Here is a 17,852-nt window from a genome sequence, read left to right as displayed (position 1 = left end):
TCAGATTTGCAGAAAAAATTGCCATTGTATTTTGATGTGGTGGTTATTTTTGACAATATTCAACATGTATGACTGGTCAATTTCAAAACATAAAGGCCAAGCCAACCATGATTGTAACCCTTCAGATTTACTCTAAATAGTGAGAGTTAAGGTGTAGCTTTCAGGCGCAAGTATTTTTGGGAGGTGATAAACATGATGTAGTACTTAAAAACACCCATATTCAAAGAAAACACTGTTGAGTCTACAGGGGCTGGTTTAAATGTATGCATATGATAAATCAATGATGCATTGAGAGTATTTGTGTCACTGAGGCTGTTATTGGCCATGCGAGGGCATACAGCTTCATATGTAGGGAACAGATGCTAACCTCCCAGACCCACACACAGGGTAAAGACACACACAAGCATACACACACACACATGCGCACGCACACATGCATACACACACACATGCACACACTCACAGGCTTCTGCACACAGTTCATTCCATGACATGAAACAGACTCTGTCTCTCACTCTGCTGTGGAAGTTCTTTTTTATTCATTGAATCTGCATCAGGAACACAAGCGCAAGGCTTGAAACAGAAAGCATAGGCTCTGTACTGACATCTCCTGGTAGAGTTACAGTAACACTACCCTTTGCAAAAAGGCCACAGTAAACATCCACAGAAATAAGTCTTTACTGAGCACACAGATATACATTTTTTCTACTGTACAGAATTCACACTGAACTGCTAAGTCGAATGTCAGGGGATGCACATGTACCGCAGACCCTCAGGCTTCCCTTACAGAACATTACAGAAACTTCAAACCAAGAAAGATCCTTGCAAACATGCACACATTTTCTCCCCATACAAGTGCAATACAAATGCCTTCAATAAATGCAAACCGCTGCAATAGTATCCACCCTGTTATCAAAACACTAGACAGCAGCTCCTCATTTCGTACACTGAGTATTACAGTGGCTATAAAAGCAGGTAGCACTAGTGCAAAAAACATTACGTCTGACAATCTTGTCTCATACAATAATAGATACCATAGCAAAATGTAGTGCCTAAACAGATATATCTGAACAGAGTCACCTTGTTATAAGCAACAGCCTAAATTAGTTAGAAATAAATTGTATGTGTAATGTAATCACCTAGTCACATTATTGTTTCATCCATTATTACAGACAGGAATTTGGAAGAACATGATATCCAGGTAAAGATACTCATGCTTGATCAGTAATATTCTAAACACATTCTGTGACTGGTATACCATAGGCCATTTTTGTGTGGAGCTTTACAAGGTGGAGTGTGGGTGATTTTAAGGAAGGGTGTAAAACGAGAAACAGCTGAACAGCGGTTACAATTGAAAGAACAGCAAGAGCACATGCTGTGGTTGCATGTTTAGCAGGGCTGAAAAAGACTGGACTACACAATGGGAAAGGCTATTCAGTGAGAAATGTACAAGTGGAAAATAGACAGTACCTATGAACAGACAACAGGAGAGTGAATCCTCATGACCGCCCTACTGAGAGAAGCCACCAGTCACCGACTTCATTAACCAATCACAGGACTTCATTCCACATCTAAATTCTATGCTCAAGTTTAAACCACGGGATAGCTGATAATAGTGTCTCTCCCCATATTGAGGTTCTAAAGTCTCACCCTCCCATTACAAGTAAGAACACCCAAAGTGAAGGGCGCAGTTAAATGCCGCACAGGTGCTATAGAAACTAAGCTAAAGTTTTCTAAGTATTTGGCGGAAGTAAAATGCCGTATGAAGTAAAGTGGAGTACGAAGGCGTAGAGAAAACACTTCAGGAACAACCAAGTTCCACCAGAGTGCAAGAGAAACCCCACAGATGATAAAGTGCAGCTACAGGTGGTAAAGTGCAGAGGTGGAAAAGGCCTAAGGGAGGGGGGGGGGGGGGGGTTGTGAGAGGGTGAGGACAACTCTTTGACAAGAGCCATCCGGGACTAGTGTGAAGTCAGCTGTCAGAACTAATTTTACACTAAAACAGGCAAAACAGCTCTTCTAATATGAACAGAAAAGTAAAGGGGGGACAGGCATGTCATTTCTTCGCTCTTCATGATCTGCGACGGTTAAAACTTCATCTCTAGGAGGTACCGGATCCGGCACTGGCTTTCTTTGTAGACGAGGTATTCGCTGTTTTCGAAGTAGCTCTCCTTATACTGCGGCTGCTCGATAGCGGGCCCCTGGGGAACAGTCACTTCCTTACCATCCACAGTAATGGTGATGTCCTTGGAGGGGTCTGCAATACAAAGAGGCATTGCATTACTCTAAAAGAGAACAACCTGGGTTATTTAATACATTTCTACTGTAGTCAAAATAGGTTTTATGCAACAAAAAAAGTCAGTCAAGTTAATAGAGGAGCAAATAAGAAATGAAATAATCGAGGCAATTCACATTCTTATGAATGGCTATGGTATCCTGAATACAGACAGTGATTAGTTATGGTGTCCTGGCAACAAACTGACTGGCAACGAAAAAGTGATTGGCAGTGTTTGTCCTAGCTATGAACAGTGATTGACTATGGTGTTCTGACAACAGTTAGTGACGGGCTATGCTTTCTTTGATCAATCGACTTTTCTCTCCAGGACATGGGAACACATTTGTCAGTATTTCTGAGACCACGCCTGCATTCAGTCTTACCTGGTTCCTTTCGCCCACGAGCGACCACACTGTCGTAGCCCTCTGGTGGTGTCACGAGGGAGCAGTCATCTCTGACGATGGTGTGCTCCTTCCCGAGGGCGACTTCATTGAGAAACATCACTCCAGTGTGTTTTGATGTACTCACTGTACAGGACAAGAAAACAAACAAATAAATAAATAAATGCAAACTTTAATCATCTATTTTACGCAGTTTTAATAATTTACCTGGGACTGGAAGAATGAGCGCCAGAAACAATGCAGTAACCGTTCCTTACTGGCTATTCATGTTTGACCTATTCTCGCAGGAATGTGATCACTAGAGCGTGCAGAGGGCAGAAACTCCAAACAAAATCAGCCCCTGCTGCTGATCAGCATTTCTTCATTTCTCATTCCCTTCCCACTTTTCTGCCACGACGCGGTGCTGCTCGTGTGACTCACCGTAGCCCGCGGACTTGCAGTTCTCGGAGGCGAAGTAGACGCCCCTGCCCACACGGCCGCCAGAATGGGGCATGATCCTCAGCCCGCTCTTCAGAATGGCGGCCACCACTGCCACGTTGGTGCCATGCCACAGCAAGCGGCGGTTCCCCAGCTGATCATGCTCAGCAAACCGTTCTGCCTGGAGAGCGAGAAACACAAGCACACATAAACACACACATGCATGCGCATATACACATAACACAACCATGTGCAGATTCTAATACATCGGTACACATAAACGTGCACACACACAAACTATCTCAGAACAGGAAAGGAATACCAATAAAACTTCCCACACCTGGGGTGTTTGTCTTTCTAGTATTTACATAATGCATCTTAAATGTATTACACCAATTAAACAGCAGCCGAAAGCTCTTCTCACCTCTTTGTCGCGGTTTACTTTCCATACATCGATAATGGTGGGCCCACCTTTATATGCTGTTGCCTTCAGGTACTGACTTATTACCTTTCATGGATAAAAAAAACATAAAACAATATAAATATTGAATCATCCACAATAACACAACAACGTTGGTTTAGAAATGTATTTTGCAGTACCTTGAATTCTTCAGAGCCTTTCCCAAGTAAACTGAGTTCACATTTCAGGGACTGATAATCCTGATCCAGCGGGTTAGGAACTTCCTCCACCATCTCCTCCTTAGCCTTCTCGCTCTCAGCTTTGAGGCTCTGGGCAATTTCAATATCAGCCAAAACCTGCCAGAGGAAAAAAAGTTGAGGTTAGGCCTCACAAACTGCAACCAGATGGGTGAGGTTTCATTTCCCAGTTAGCAACAATACAGCAACAACTCAGGACATGATACTCTACAAATAAACCTTTTTTTATCTATTATCATCTATTATCATTATAATATCAATATTTGTATTAGCAATAGCATCTGTTATCATTTGGCTCCAGGGTTATGAAATCTTTGCTTTAATAAAAGGACACAGACTTCAAGTCAAACTGCTAAACAAAAAAATTTTAAATAAATGAAATTAAAATGTAAAAACAGGTTAAAAATGCACACAAGTCAACCCTTCAAAGAGGTAAATACAAATCAAAAGCTGCCACTGAATCAATACCACAAAGTGCACATTGATTTTAAGAAATTAAAACAAAATCATGAAATGACTTGCAAAGATATAGTGTTTTCTCAACAATATTACAGGGACTGCTAGCACGAGCAGACTGTGTGCCTCACCATCAGCATCTCTTTCTTCTTCTCCACGACGCTGGCGTCGTTGATGACCGGGGGTCGGGTCCGGCCAAAGTTGTGGGGGATGGTAGTGAAGAACTTGGAGGAGAGCTCCTCCAGGCGCCCCCTGTTGCTCTTCGCCTTCATGGCCTCCTCAATCTCCTCCAGAACCTCGAAGCCCTTGGCAATCTGCAGTTTGCTCAACTTTCCCAAGGGCATCTTCTTAACATCTGTAGGACAAGTTCAGCACGGCAAAAAAAAAAACACACACACACACACACACAGAAACAACACCAGGTCAGTCAGGTTCACTAAATCATATGCTGTATGAAAATATCCATTTTCATTTCCCCTGTTCAGTAAGCTATACTAAGGAAAGTGTCAGGGAATAACTCAGTTCCACACAGAGACTTCAATCAAGGTTGAGAAGCTTTAATACATGATATCATGGAGAGAAATACAGAGTCTGCAGTTCTTTGTACTTCTCTAAAGTATACAGTTTATTCAACAGGCTTTATACTTTCTAGACAGGCAGAGAGAGGTATGGGTCTTCGATAAGGAATAAGATAAGGAACAACAATAAATCTTTCTAAGGCAACTAAGCAAAAAGTGGGAGGTTACATACTTGACCACCTACCAAAACTATATGTTGGGCAGCTCGTAAACTAGGATAAGGCACTAGACATAAAGATATACACTCAAAACAAGCCGTCTTTGTCATTTTCCACAAAAGAAAAGACAGTATAAATTCATCCACAAAAATACATACATAAACTGAGAAAATGAGATGGGAGACCTAGACCAACAGCATATCCACATTTTAATAAGCCACATATGCTTCAATGCTTCAGAAAACAGGACCAATCATTGATCTTTTGCATGGAAGAACAGTAATTATAACAATACAATAATACAATCTAATCATTTATTTTTTATATTGCTAAATTCCCATGCTTCTTACTCAAAGCCCCACAGCCAAAGACAACTCTTACATGAGAATCATGTACATCACTCTGCAGAACGTCACTCACCCAGATGCATCTCCTCCATGGCCTCTTTGAACATGTCAGTGCTGAAGATGAGCTGTATTAACCTCTTCGTTGAATTGTCCAGTGTACAGGGGAGAACCTTCTTCTCCACCTCCACCTTCCCATCAACCTTGTCCACCTATAGCAGGGGAAAAAAGGAATGCTAACTCACATATCTGTAAATTAAATAATAAATACACATTTTATGTTTTATGACACAGCCTTTTAGGGCATTACCAAAGTGCACAAAGTCAATAGGCCTCTTAATTCTTATCCAATGTCAATGGAATAACACCTTGAGTTTGAGGGGGGGGGGGGGGTGTTATGGTGTAATAAATGTTTTGGTGGTAAACATTGCACACATTTTAACATGGACAATTAAGGTATTGTGTAAATACAATGTATTTGTAGCTTTGGTATGCACTTATTTTACATTTCTTAAAGCATCTGCCAAATAAATGTAATGTAATGTAGACATAACAGGAGTTCTTCAATGTTAATTCTTGTCAGTACACTAAAAGATGGCTCGTCTTCATCATTTGGACCAAAACACTACAGAATTCCCCTCACCTTGACCTCCGCGTCCTCATCTCCATCAACCTCAATCAGGGTGTACTTGCCAGAATGAGAGACAAAGTTGGCCCTGTCACTCCAGTTGTTCTTAGTCTTGTCTTTGAACTTCTTCTCAAAGTCACTCACTGCTTTATCAGAACTGGGGTAGGGAGAGGACATTTTATTCTGACCCACCTCCCCCTAAAAAAAAATGGCAGTGGGTGGACAATTAGGACTGATTTATTCTGTAAAAAGCATATGTGAGTGATAATTTGTGTTTCATAACTTGAAAACAGGATGAAAAAGTGAGATTATTTCCTGGCTTTAATAGCAGCACTTGTAAATTTTTCCCTTTGTCACCAAAGAATAAAATAAGAATTAAATCATTACAATAGAAAAAAAGGAATGAGAATACAAAAAGAAGGAAAACAATACTAATTTTCTCCTTTTTTCAACCCAAAAATTTAAATCATCCCACCTCCTTTCAAGATAGTTACATCTGAATTAGTTTGTCAGATATAAATATGGATATAACATTATGTTTGTTTTATTATGCTTTAATCATTTATATTGTTAAAAAAATGATGTGTTAAATTACAGATTATGCAAAAGTGAGTCACCTACCACTCGGCCCCATCTTGTCCAGCAATAGAACTTATTTCCACTTTCTAAAATCTGGATGATATAGAACTTGTTGTTGTTGTGTCCAATGTTGGTCTGGTTCAGCATACAATCATAATCTTCAAATACCTGGAGAAATATAAAAACTTTTATCCAGTAAAACGAGCCCTATACATCCTCTTCAATATCAATCCACTGTGCTGTCCCCAAGTCTGCAATCTGCAGACAATGACAAACTCTACCTCATCGGCTTTTCTTTATGTGTCTTTCTGAGACCACTGACAGACCTCCAGACTGTTCTTCTGCCATACACAGATTTATTGGACATTTATATCTGACTCTGGTTGGGATAAAACAAACCTCATCATGGAACACAGACATTTTGAAACCTTTTTAGAAAACACTGCCATTTAGGAGTCTATCCAAGATACATTCTGTTTTCTGCGTAACATATGCAAATTTGACTTCAGAGCCATATTCACTTCATGCTGCTTGGTAAGTGGTGAGTACCTGACCCCCTAGCTACTCTCAATATGCTTTCTGCTCATTGCCTGGCGGTAGGGCTCGGACAGCAGAGATTTTGAATAATCTGGTCAGTTCTACTATATCTTTAAAAAATGTAACATACTTTTATTTGAATAGCAAGACGTGCTGCCGTCCAACGGAGAGAACATACCACACCATGATGAGTGCTGAGGATCTCAACCGAGCACTTCTGATGTTAAAATTCCACGAAGAACTGGCATGAAATAAAACTCAGTCACTAAAGTCAAATCTCACCTCTGCCTCAATGCCACAGTGCACGTCCGCCTTCCTCTTGCCCTTCTCCTGAGGGACAGCTGCCTTCAAAGCCTCTTTGACAGACCGGAATGCATCTTCTGGAGCCTCCGGCTCCTCCTTCTTGATTTTCTTACCTGCAGTCTTAGTGGCTTGAGCTGCCCTTCTCTTTGGTGCCATATTCAACTGGACATGATGCACATTGAGAAATGCTTTGGTTAATATTAATTCATATACTACACACAAATATACTTTATCGCACACAAACACACACAAAAAACATATTTGCTCAGCTATATGTGTAATAGACCTGGCCAGTGGAACACTGGCTATACAGCTATGCCGCTCATTATTAGTTTCATCACAACAGAATGAGTCCCCCTGCTTTTCCATCACTTGGCCAAGCTTCACATTGTAAACAGATTAAATATATTTCCAAAAAATAGGTAGGGTGTATTTAGCTGTTAGATGCTGAAAAGTTTACGAAATAGCTCATATCAGCTTTATTATTATTATTATTATTATTTTGCATTAAGGGCCTGCTGAGCGCAGGTATAGAACTCAAGAGCGCCCAGGCAACGAACAATTACACTTCCTGGTTCGGAGGCAATCTCTGCCCAGGCATGCCCCGTTGATGACGTTTATTTTCTTTCCTTTTTTTTCCCCACAGAGAGGTTGCAGTTAACTAGCAACTTTTTATGCCTATTAGCGAATGCTACAAGTACTGGCTAGATTCACAATGGAAATATGAACTACGTTAATGCAAAACAAAATGTATGGCTAGCAGGTTCGTAGTAATTCGCTTAAATTATTGCTAAAACTAGCCAAGTACCCCAGCTAACAAAATGTACAGTACCAGTGAAGACCTGAAAAAACATGGCGAACATAAATGATATTACGTAGCCTGTATACGAAAGCAAATACAAATACTTTTTATTAGCGAAACAATTACCCATAAAATGTAGCTGAACATTTATTGGCTGTCATTATAGCATCTGTTGGATATGCCAGTTGAATTAACTTGGGGGAACAGACATGAAAACAAATCCTCACACAGTCGAGTAAAGCAATGACACAAACTAGCTAGCCAGATATAGGTAGAAATGATAATGACTTTTGCCAAGATACTTACTTTTTAATAGGAACTCACCCGCGCAGTATACGCTGTCACAGTAAAGTACAGTGGCGCTCCCCTTTCCCTGTGTGGGCGGTGCAAGATGTTTCCGGGAAAATGATCTAAGCTTCTGGTTTAGATCGATAGAAAATCCGCGAGCAGTTTCTGAGATGCCCACCCCTTCTCATTCCAATCGTTCGTGATCCTTTTTAATGAAACAACATCATCACTATTGCCGTTGGCTAAACTGAAACTGTTACATTTTTACTTTACATTTTTTACATTAGAGTTCAGATGCGCAAGCTCACTCTCTTACAACTTAATGCTTAAAATGTATTATTGGTGATCAATATATGGTGCAATATTTATGGCCAAAGTGGACTCTGAACTTTTCAGGTTTTTTATCAGTGTACCGACTTTTGTGTCTAGTATAGTATACTCACCACAGATTTGATGTTATTTTCATTCATTGAAAAAGTATTGAGGAAAGCTGTGTCAAACGTTAGTATAATCAGACGTTTGTAATTAGCTATATTCTACCTGCACTTTTCTTTTCAAAAGCTCGTTCTTCAGAAACACTAATGCAATGATAAAGTAAAATATGTACCTGGAACGGTTGGAACCAAGTGTCCAAACTAAGTTCCTCAGGGATATAATTGATGTTGCATATATTTCCGATTCAAAGAATCGTGTTAAACCAATTACTATTCAACATCTTGTGTTACCGGAAATCTGTCCAATAGAAAGGTTTACATTTTCCGAAAGGCATGCCCCAAATGTCATCATCCTATAAAATTTCTTGACGTAGGCGTGGTTTCAGGGCTCAGCCGCTGTGCATGTGGGAAATTTACCCACGTGGGATGCTAGCTGGGCTAGCCATATTAGTTCGGGGTGAACGGCATGTATACATAAAACGTTAGTGGTATAAAACTATACGTATCATCTGTTTTTCTACTATACCCGAGCCTTAATAGTATTGTTCACGATGTCATCTTTCTTTATAAAGAACAAGGCGAACGCAAATGTCTCCAAAACAAACGAGAAAGTTGCTGCATTGAAAAGGAAGGTGAGTTTCATTTCAGCTGAACGTCTTGATAGAATATTAGAAAACATCTTGAGGCACTGAGTGGTGTGTTATTTCTTAATTCTGAGATTTGGTTATAAAAATTGACTTGCGTGAAGTCAACTGATAAATTACCTAAACATTTCACTAACTAGCCAAACCCGCAGTTTTCTACGTGGCTAGCTAGCGACGTCACGCCACGGTTTTCGTGTTTTCAGGGTGATGGAGATCCCAAGAATAAAGGACGATCGAAGAAGTTAAATTCAAGGTTGAATGAAGAAATATCCAGCGATTCTGAAACAGAAAGGTTGGTAGCCAATAATCCACGTTTTTTTGTCAGCTCAGAAAAATCAACAAACAGTAACAAGATTGTGTAAGCTCGTCACTGGGCTGCAGGGATATTACCCGGAACATAGGAGCTTTTCGCAAAATAAATAATAATAATCTTGACTGAAGTTTCCCAGAATAATTTGTCAGTGATATATTGGGATTTAAAAAAGGTACCTTTGGAGTTGTCTCGCAAATGTGTACGAGTCGGTGAAAGGTTTTTAACACACAAACGCACACGTGTCTGTATATGTCTAGCTATATATACAGCATGTCTATTTGCTTATTTATTTTTTATTTGGGGCAGTTCGAGGCATGTGATAAAACTGACCATATCGTGCATGTTTTCCCCCCGATTTTTAGTCCTCAAGTCAGTCGGAAAAGGAGAGGTAATGTGGAGGAAGAAATTGAGGAGACTGCCCAAGAGAAGAAGCTCCGTTTGGCTAAACTGTACCTTGACCAGCTAAGGGAAGAAGGTGAGTGACTATCCATGAATGGCTTTGGACTCCTAATTGTGGAATAAATGCATCCCAGTACTATTGAATGAACATATTGTGCATGTCTTTTAGGTTCACTACTACGTAAGAGTTTCTGAGTTGCATGATTTACATGAGCTAAGGGCATGACCATTTTCAAATTTGATAGTGACACTTTTTTTGCCTCATAGAGGAAAAGAAGGCGGAGGAGTCTTTTGAGACAGATTTGATTGCTGGAAGACTGCAGGAAGAAGTGGTAACAGCCAACTATTCAATGCTATATTGCTGTATTTTAATGTCTCTGATTCATTGTCTCTGTTGTATTTTTCCTCCTACTTAAAAGAGAATTATGTGATACAAATGAACTTCTTTTCCACAGCTTGAACAGAAAGGAAAACTTCAGCGTTTGGTAGCAAAAGAGGTAAGTGCTTTCTGCTGGTTTCCCGTTTGTAAGAGCTTTAAAGGCCATCTTTAGTTGGTCATTTGTTTTCATGATTCTTATTACAATGACGTCCTCCAGTACTTTCCACCTGAAGCTGCTGACCTGCGTCTGTTACGTGGCCACAAGCTTCCTGTCACCTGTCTGGTCATCTCTCCTGATGACAAGCACATCTTCTCTGCTGCCAAGGACTGTGCCATTATCAAGTGTAAGTCACTGCAACAAAAATGAAACATGCGGCTAGAAAAATACAATAAAAAATGTAAATCTTCAGTGTATTGTTATTTTATTAGTCTTTGGAATGTTTTGATTCATCAAGAATAAACAAGGGTGCTCACTGGATCTGGCTTTATGTATGAAATCATGAGTTAAACATTCTTAGTATTACTCGCTCATGAATAAAAGTTGAAAATGTGCCGGAACATTGGCATTAAGCCACCCCTGTGGCCACAGGATTACTGAGTTAACTGGATAACTGCACTGAGTAAAACCTAAACCCTCCAGAATCTGAAACATGGGCTGAAGTAAAATGTGTTCCGGGCTTTACTCTGTGCAGTTACTAAGCTGACTCAGTAATCCTAATTCTGACAGGCCCCGGGTCAGAGTTGAGTTGCTTTCTTCTTCTCAAACAGTAAAAATGTGTTAATTTGTTTCTACAGGGGATGTAGAGACTGGAAAAAAATTGCACACAATCGCAGGAGGGAGGAAGGGAACAGAAGATCGGCATGTCGGTCATACCACTCACATCCTGTGCATGGCCATATCATCTGATGGCAAATACCTGGTGAGCAACACTGGCACCAGTTGCCTGCAGTGAAATGGACAGAACCTTTTGGGTTTTATACTGTAAAGCTCTGCTGTGATATCAAAGGGTGTATTAGGGAAAGGCCCTATGTGCTGAAGGCTTCAAAGTTGGGTGAGATTCCGCACTATTTTAGTTTAATGTTCCAAATCAGTTGCAGGGTCTGAAACTAGCACCCTACCACCTGTTTAAAAAGATGGGGAAACGCATCGTTGGGGTAAAAAAAAAAAAAAAAAAACTATTGAAAAGAGGAAGATAATGTTGAGGTAAAAAAATAAAAAAAAATAAAACTTTTAATGAAAAGTGGTTGCTTGATGATAAGAGCAAGTATTGCAAATACCTGGTATTTGAGGCCTAAGAGCAAGTCATGTTCTGTGCTGACTGCCACCTACATGCCCCAGAAAAGTCAAAACAACACTCCTGACTGGCACGCCTTCTAAGTTTTATTAGAGATGTAGCTCTAACTTTTGCAGTTAAAGGTATTGCCATTGCTATTGTTTGTGCATTTAAAAATGTGTTTTATAAACCATGTCTGTTTGAGTCAAGAAATAGCCTACTGTCTAGTAAAAATGTCTAGTAAATTTTTTCACCCACCAGACACAGTGGCTGGCTCAACAGAAAGTTCGTTTCAGATCCTGCAGTTGATACGTAGGTGGAGTTGGATTCTTGGCAATGTGTTGTCTACTGTCAACTTTGTATTAGGATAGGGTTTAACGTTGCTGATGGTTTCCAGTTGGATGTGTTTTAGTATGCTTATTGTTTATCATTTTTCCTTTTTAAAGGCCACTGGAGACATGAATAAACTGATCATGATTTGGGAAGCATCAACATGTAAACACCTGTACAAGTTTACGGGGCACAGGGGACCGGTGTCGGTGAGGCCCTCTCTTCACTCCTTAACTTCTGTCCACTTGATCTGTGGAGTTACAGTAACCTACAAACCTGCAAGCATCATTGACTGTGTGTTTGGCGTCAGCTGTGAAAAGATGTGTGCCTTGTGATTTTTAAAGGATTAATTCACAAATTTTGTGCGTTTGTTTATGTATGTGTTATGTGTTTGTGTGTGTGTGTGTGTGTATTTTATTCATTTTATTTTTCTTTTATATTTCTTTTTAAATTTTGTCTGTGGTTTTTATTATTTCACACAGGGATTGTCATTTAGAAAAGGCACGCATGACCTTTACAGTGCCTCACATGACCGCTCCATCAAGGTCTGGAACGTGGATGAGAACGCCTATGTTGAGACGCTGTGAGTATAGCTGCTGAATGCGCACGGTCTGGGGTGTACTGTGTGCTGTGCACGGTCTCAGGCTCGCTGTGTGCCTGCCGTGCCTTATGCCGTTTCGGTCTCAGGCGCGCTGTGCCCCATGCATGCTGTGCCTCGTGTCTGCGTGCTGTCCCTCATGCATGCTGTGCCTCCTGTCGGCATGCTGTCCCTCATGCATGCTGTGCCTCCTGTCGGCATGCTGTCCCTCATGCATGCTGTGCCTCCTGTCGGCATGCTGTCCCTCATGCATGCTGTGCCTCCTGTCTGGTGTGCTGTGCCTCATGCATGCTGTGCCTCCTGTCGGCGTGCTGTGCCTCCTGCATTCTGTCCCTCCTGTCTGGTGTGCTGTGCCTCATGCATGCTGTCCCTCCTGTCTGGTGTGCTGTCCCTCATGCATTCTGTCCCTCCTGTCTGGTGTGCTGTCCCTCATGCATGCTGTCCCTCCTGTCGGGTGTGCTGTGCCTCATGCATTCTGTCCCTCCTGTCTGGTGTGCTGTCCCTCATGCATGCTGTCCCTCCTGTCGGGTGTGCTGTCCCTCATGCATTCTGTGCCTCCTGTCGGCGTGCTGTCCCTCATGCATGCTGTGCCTCCTGTCGGGTGTGCTATCCCTCATCCATGCTGTCCCTCCTGTCGGGTGTGCTGTGCCTCATGCATGCTGTGCCTCCTGTCTGGTGTGCTGTGCCTCATGCATGCTGTGCCTCCTGTTGGGTGCGCTGTGCCTCCTGTCGGGCGCGCTGTCCCTCATGCACGCTGTGCCTCGTGTCCCTGCAGGTTTGGCCATCAGGACGTGATCACAGGGCTGGACAGCCTGAGCAGGGAGCGCTGTGTTACCGCTGGGGGTCGGGACAGGACCGTGAGGGTGTGGAAGATCGCAGAGGAGTCCCAGCTGGTGTTCCATGGCCACGAGTGAGTTTCCATCGCATGGTCAGCATTATCATATAAAAGTAATCCACGTTAAAGGTAAAACACGCTGACTCTACTTGCACCGGAGGAGCTTACTAAAGAAATGGACTTTTCAGCAGCGACAGCAGCAGATGTCATTCCATCCATCGTTGCACTGAAATGTCTCCTAAAATATAATAATAATAATAATAATACTAATAATAATAATAACATATCTGAATGTATTGGTAATCTGACAAGCAAATAAACAATCTTATGTTTTCTTTGTTACTTGTTGCTTTAAAATAAATAAATAAATAAATAAATAATCTGCTGTCAAAATCATAATCAGCTGTTTTGGCTTTTTTTGGCAAACTGATTTGGCTGTAAAAATTCATGATTTTATTATCTAAAAACGAAGGCAAAAGGTAGGCTACCAAATGAGGCAACAAAAAACGTTTTTCTGAAACGCTGTGAGCACTGCTATGGCTACAGGCATCGTTTCACATCCGAAAACATAATATATTACCATGCCTCACATTGCTAATGTCTACAGTTCCATAGAGGTCTGGTCAGGGTTCAGTATTATTTATCATAATGTATTCTTCCTTATTTTAATTTATTGAGGTAGTTATTTGAACACTGCTGTTCACGAAAGCTTTTGCTTTGAAGGTAATAATTTGTGTGGAGAAAGTACTATTTTGTTTAAACCTGCAGTTTACAAGTTTCATTGAAATGTCCTTGGAGAGCCGAATGATACGTTGCACATGAAAATTGCCCCTGAAAATGTTACTGTTTGTTTTTCAGGGGTTCCATTGACTGCATTCAGCTCATAAACGAGGAGCACATGATAACAGGAGCGGATGACGGGTAAGGGAGAGGTTTTTCGTCTTCGTGTTGGCAGTAGTAGGCATTTAATTAAATTTTTATAGAAGGCACTGACCCCGGTGACGCCGGTGCTGCTTCCCCAGATCTCTGGCCCTGTGGAGCGTTAACCGGAAAAAACCGCTCAGCTCGGTGAAGAAGGCTCACGGTTGCCATGGGGACCCGGGCCTGGAGCAGCCCCACTGGATCTCGGCGGTGGCGGCGCTGCAGAACACAGACACCGTGGCTTCAGGTGCTTCCAGCTGTGAGCTGCCCCTCCTCGCTCTGTGTTAGCGCCAGGCTCCGAGTCCGCCCCGTCCGAGCTGCTCTCTGCCTCAGCGCTCCTGGTCCTGCTCCTCACTTCCATTCAGTCAACAGCTGACTGTCTCTGCTCGATTTAAATGGCTTTTTTGTGCACTGTTTGGATTCAGTTTCGTAAGATGTAGTGCGGGTGTTTTTGGTGCTTGAGCCGAGTTTGGTGGAATTTGGTATTAATGTTACCGTGTAGCTTCCCTTGTGGTGGTCAAAGCCATGTATGTGCCACTCTCAGCAGCACATGGTTAGACAAAAACTAACCGGTATCCTTGTATGTGTTGAGTAGCCAGTCATTCAAGTGTTCAAACTGCATTTTGTAAGCATTTCATTGTTTGTTTTTGTTTTTTTTTGTTTTTGTTTTTTTGAACAGTTGTCACATGCTTCATGTGTTAATTTTTGATTCTGCAGGTTCCCATAATTCCATGGTACAGCTGTGGCGGTGTGGCGAGGGCTTCCGCGGTCTGCACCCCCTCTTCAGTGTCCCTGTGGTGAGTCCCGCAGAATAAGCGCTCAGACCTTGACTGGAACTGGCAGACAGAAAATCCCACGAGTGTGTCTGTGCATGCAGTCACACAATGAATAAAGATGATGTCACTGTCCCTCTTTTTGGAGATCCGTTGCTTGGCACTGATAGAAATACCAGTCGGTTTTGATTTTTGCTTTACGGCTACAGTGCTCTTAATCTCTTTATTTTTTTGGCAATAATATTCTGTTTATTGTATCAACATGAGATGCATACATAAGTGCGTGTAGCCTGCAGGATTAGGATGCTCATCGTGTCTTATCTCCCCTCCACAGGCTGGTTTTGTGAACAGTCTCAAGTTCTCCAGCTCTGGAAGTTTCCTGGTGGCAGGTGTTGGGCAGGAGCACAGGTAAAATCATGCTTGGATGCCCGTCAGGTTTACTCTCTTAATAGTGCGTAATGGTGTCGGTATCAGGCTGAAGTGCCGCTGCAGATGTTTCAGCATTGAATGACAGGATCCTGGGGCGGCAGCACCAGGGGTGTTTGGTTGTAAAACCCATGTCATGCAACTGAACTAAAATAATGAGATATTGATAACAAATGAGGCAAGTAACTGAGGGCATGTGCCAAACATATTCTTAAACATTTTCTTAAAAGTCCTGTTTTCTTTCATACAAATCATGCCTCCCTGTTTCTGGGTTAAACCATTAGTCTGTGTTATTTTTTCAGTGTGGTTTTCCACACCTTGGACCCAAAACCCTGCTTTTGCACTGTGCTCTTTGCACAAGGCAATAAAATAAGATACAGTATCTGCGCATCATTTAAATCCTCCACAAAAAGGTGCTCTCTTTCTCTGTCTTATCATAATGATATATATATATATATATTGTGCAGGGTGGCACTTTTGATTTTTGTACGAGCGCCATTACCTGACAAGAAATAATTGGCACTTAGGAAGTGGTGAGGTGCTGATAAGCACGTCCTTATGAAGACCATCTCCCAGGCCTGCTGGGGTTTGTAGTGTGCATCATCGCTCTGCTAGAATGACATCTTAGGTTCTTTTTTTCTTCTTCTTTCCCCTCACATGGCTGTCCTTTTGAAGTGCAAATATCTTTCAGGAGCAAAGTCTTGTGAAGTGGATTGTGAAAGTGCCATTTGTCTGAGCTCCTCAGTGGAGGACTGGAGTGTAGAGAAGTAATTGTTGAAGGCCAGAATTGGCAGCGCATTAATAATTCTGTCTGAGATGGGCATTTCTTTGTATTTGCTTGCTTCATTCTGGAACATAAACTGTCATTGTTATAGTAGAGCACAGTGATAATGGCCTTTTTTTTTACCAGAACACGACAACATTAAACTTGGTGTACTTTTTATTTTGGAAAAAGAATACACAGTAGAGTTGAAAACTTAATTCAGTGCAATCCCAAATGACTCTCTAACCTGTTATTCTGACTTGTAGAAATAAAACATCTTTCAGTTCTTTCAAATGTAGAATAGTATGTATTATGTATTCATTGTTATGTACTTAAAAAATAAGGAAAAGGAAAAATATACTAAAACACGATTTGAAAAACTAAATTTAGCTTAATTTGTTACTTATTTGTAGTTGTTGATATATTTTGATATCAACAATATTTTTCACATGATTATTCTTGAAAAGTGAATGATGGTAATATTAGACATATTTTTGCCTTTCATTAAGCAAATTCTCTGTAGTAGATTCATGACCTCGTTGAGTTCTCTGTCATTACTTTGCCATCACTGTGTTATTGCTGTGGGCTTTTCTGTCTTAAGAGCTGAAACACAAGATGGCGCTGTTACCCTTGCATGTCAATGAGCATGTTACAGTCAATCCTTCCTGATGACTTAGACTCCTTTTGTCTTCTAAGTGCTCACTTGTCTATTTGAATGTGTGCCTAACTCACCTGAAAGTGAATGTTTAACTGGGCAATTCCATAAATGTTGGGCAGTGTGACATCAGTTAAGAAAAATAGCTTGTAATCAGGAAATTTTAGCTTAGAATCACTGGTGGGACTTTGCATTTGCACTCTTGAGTAAGATACTAGATTTTCAATACTTTGGTCAGATATCCATTTATTTTCATTTGTATTATAGATGTCTTATAGAAAGGTCTAAGCTGCCCTTTATATGGGTGTCTGCCTATTATATGAGTGCTAGAGCTGATGGAACACATTGGTTTCATTTGATTGACAGGCTTGGCAGATGGTGGAGGATCAAAGACGCTAAGAATGGCCTTTATATAATTCCCTTGAAGAAACGGGACTCGGACCAGGAGGCCACAAGCAGCGAATAGTGGATGTTGGAGTCTAACATGCCTGAGTGCTTTTGTAAATGAGTTTCTGGAGCATCACATGCTAAATTTATACTTTTTGTTGATTAAAATATATGAATTCTCAGCAATGTTTGTTTCCTTCGTCATTCCCTGTCTCCATTTTCTGAACATGCTGTCTGTTTGATATTAACAGCTGGAGAGCTGTGATGGATTTTTAATTATTAGACCAGACAAATTTGA

At 41.2% G+C, this 17,852-nt stretch overlaps 2 protein-coding genes across 5 annotated transcripts; one reads left to right on the top strand and one right to left on the bottom strand.

Moving 5' to 3' along the window:
- Positions 1 to 517: 517 nt before the first annotated feature.
- parp3 (poly (ADP-ribose) polymerase family, member 3) lies at positions 518 to 9,077 on the bottom strand. Of its 3 annotated transcripts, none has more exons than XM_064303944.1 (12): positions 8,867 to 9,077; positions 8,442 to 8,628; positions 7,313 to 7,495; positions 6,536 to 6,661; positions 5,930 to 6,112; positions 5,363 to 5,498; positions 4,338 to 4,561; positions 3,694 to 3,849; positions 3,518 to 3,601; positions 3,097 to 3,274; positions 2,659 to 2,802; positions 518 to 2,257 (listed from the first exon to the last, which is right to left on the bottom strand). In XM_064303944.1, exons 3-12 carry the CDS (start codon positions 7,487 to 7,489, stop codon positions 2,088 to 2,090), a joined length of 1,578 nt encoding a protein of 525 aa, XP_064160014.1. In that variant the 5' UTR covers positions 7,490 to 7,495; positions 8,442 to 8,628; positions 8,867 to 9,077; the 3' UTR covers positions 518 to 2,087. The 3 variants fall into 3 exon arrangements, with proteins under 3 accessions (XP_064160014.1, XP_064160015.1, XP_064160013.1); XM_064303945.1 differs by having other exon boundaries at positions 8,460 to 8,628; XM_064303943.1 differs by lacking the exons at positions 8,442 to 8,628; positions 8,867 to 9,077 and adding an exon at positions 8,262 to 8,412.
- A 171-nt stretch (positions 9,078 to 9,248) lies between these two features.
- rrp9 (ribosomal RNA processing 9, U3 small nucleolar RNA binding protein) lies at positions 9,249 to 17,736 on the top strand. Of its 2 annotated transcripts, none has more exons than XM_064303947.1 (15): positions 9,249 to 9,489; positions 9,705 to 9,793; positions 10,177 to 10,289; positions 10,481 to 10,545; positions 10,669 to 10,710; positions 10,810 to 10,936; positions 11,388 to 11,512; positions 12,313 to 12,405; positions 12,679 to 12,779; positions 13,570 to 13,704; positions 14,488 to 14,550; positions 14,652 to 14,809; positions 15,268 to 15,347; positions 15,658 to 15,731; positions 17,534 to 17,736. In XM_064303947.1, exons 1-15 carry the CDS (start codon positions 9,409 to 9,411, stop codon positions 17,631 to 17,633), a joined length of 1,446 nt encoding a protein of 481 aa, XP_064160017.1. In that variant the 5' UTR covers positions 9,249 to 9,408; the 3' UTR covers positions 17,634 to 17,736. The 2 variants fall into 2 exon arrangements, with proteins under 2 accessions (XP_064160017.1, XP_064160018.1); XM_064303948.1 differs by having other exon boundaries at positions 9,250 to 9,489; positions 14,652 to 14,797.
- Positions 17,737 to 17,852: the final 116 nt, after the last annotated feature.

Source organism: Anguilla rostrata, chromosome 13, assembly GCF_018555375.3.
Source record: "Anguilla rostrata isolate EN2019 chromosome 13, ASM1855537v3, whole genome shotgun sequence".
Classification (NCBI taxonomy): domain Eukaryota; kingdom Metazoa; phylum Chordata; class Actinopteri; order Anguilliformes; family Anguillidae; genus Anguilla; species Anguilla rostrata.
The sequence above is the reverse complement of the archived record's forward strand: the minus strand, read 5'-3'. Positions and strand labels throughout refer to the sequence as shown.

Excerpts from the sequence above, each read along its gene's own strand:
- rrp9 (XM_064303947.1), top strand. The coding sequence starts at position 9,409 with ATGTCATCTTTCTTTATAAAGAACAAGGCGAACGCAAATGTCTCCAAA. Across the intron at positions 9,490-9,704 it reads TTGCTGCATTGAAAAGGAAG|GGTGATGGAGATCCCAAGAA; the intron begins GTGAGTTTCATT and ends TCGTGTTTTCAG. Across the intron at positions 14,810-15,267 it reads GGCTTCAGGTGCTTCCAGCT|GTTCCCATAATTCCATGGTA; the intron begins GTGAGCTGCCCC and ends TTGATTCTGCAG.
- parp3 (XM_064303943.1), bottom strand. The coding sequence starts at position 8,282 with ATGTTCAGCTACATTTTATGG. Across the intron at positions 6,113-6,535 it reads GGACAAGATGGGGCCGAGTG|GGGGAGGTGGGTCAGAATAA; the intron begins GTAGGTGACTCA and ends ATTTTTTTTTAG. Across the intron at positions 5,499-5,929 it reads ATGAGGACGCGGAGGTCAAG|GTGGACAAGGTTGATGGGAA; the intron begins GTGAGGGGAATT and ends CCCCTGCTATAG.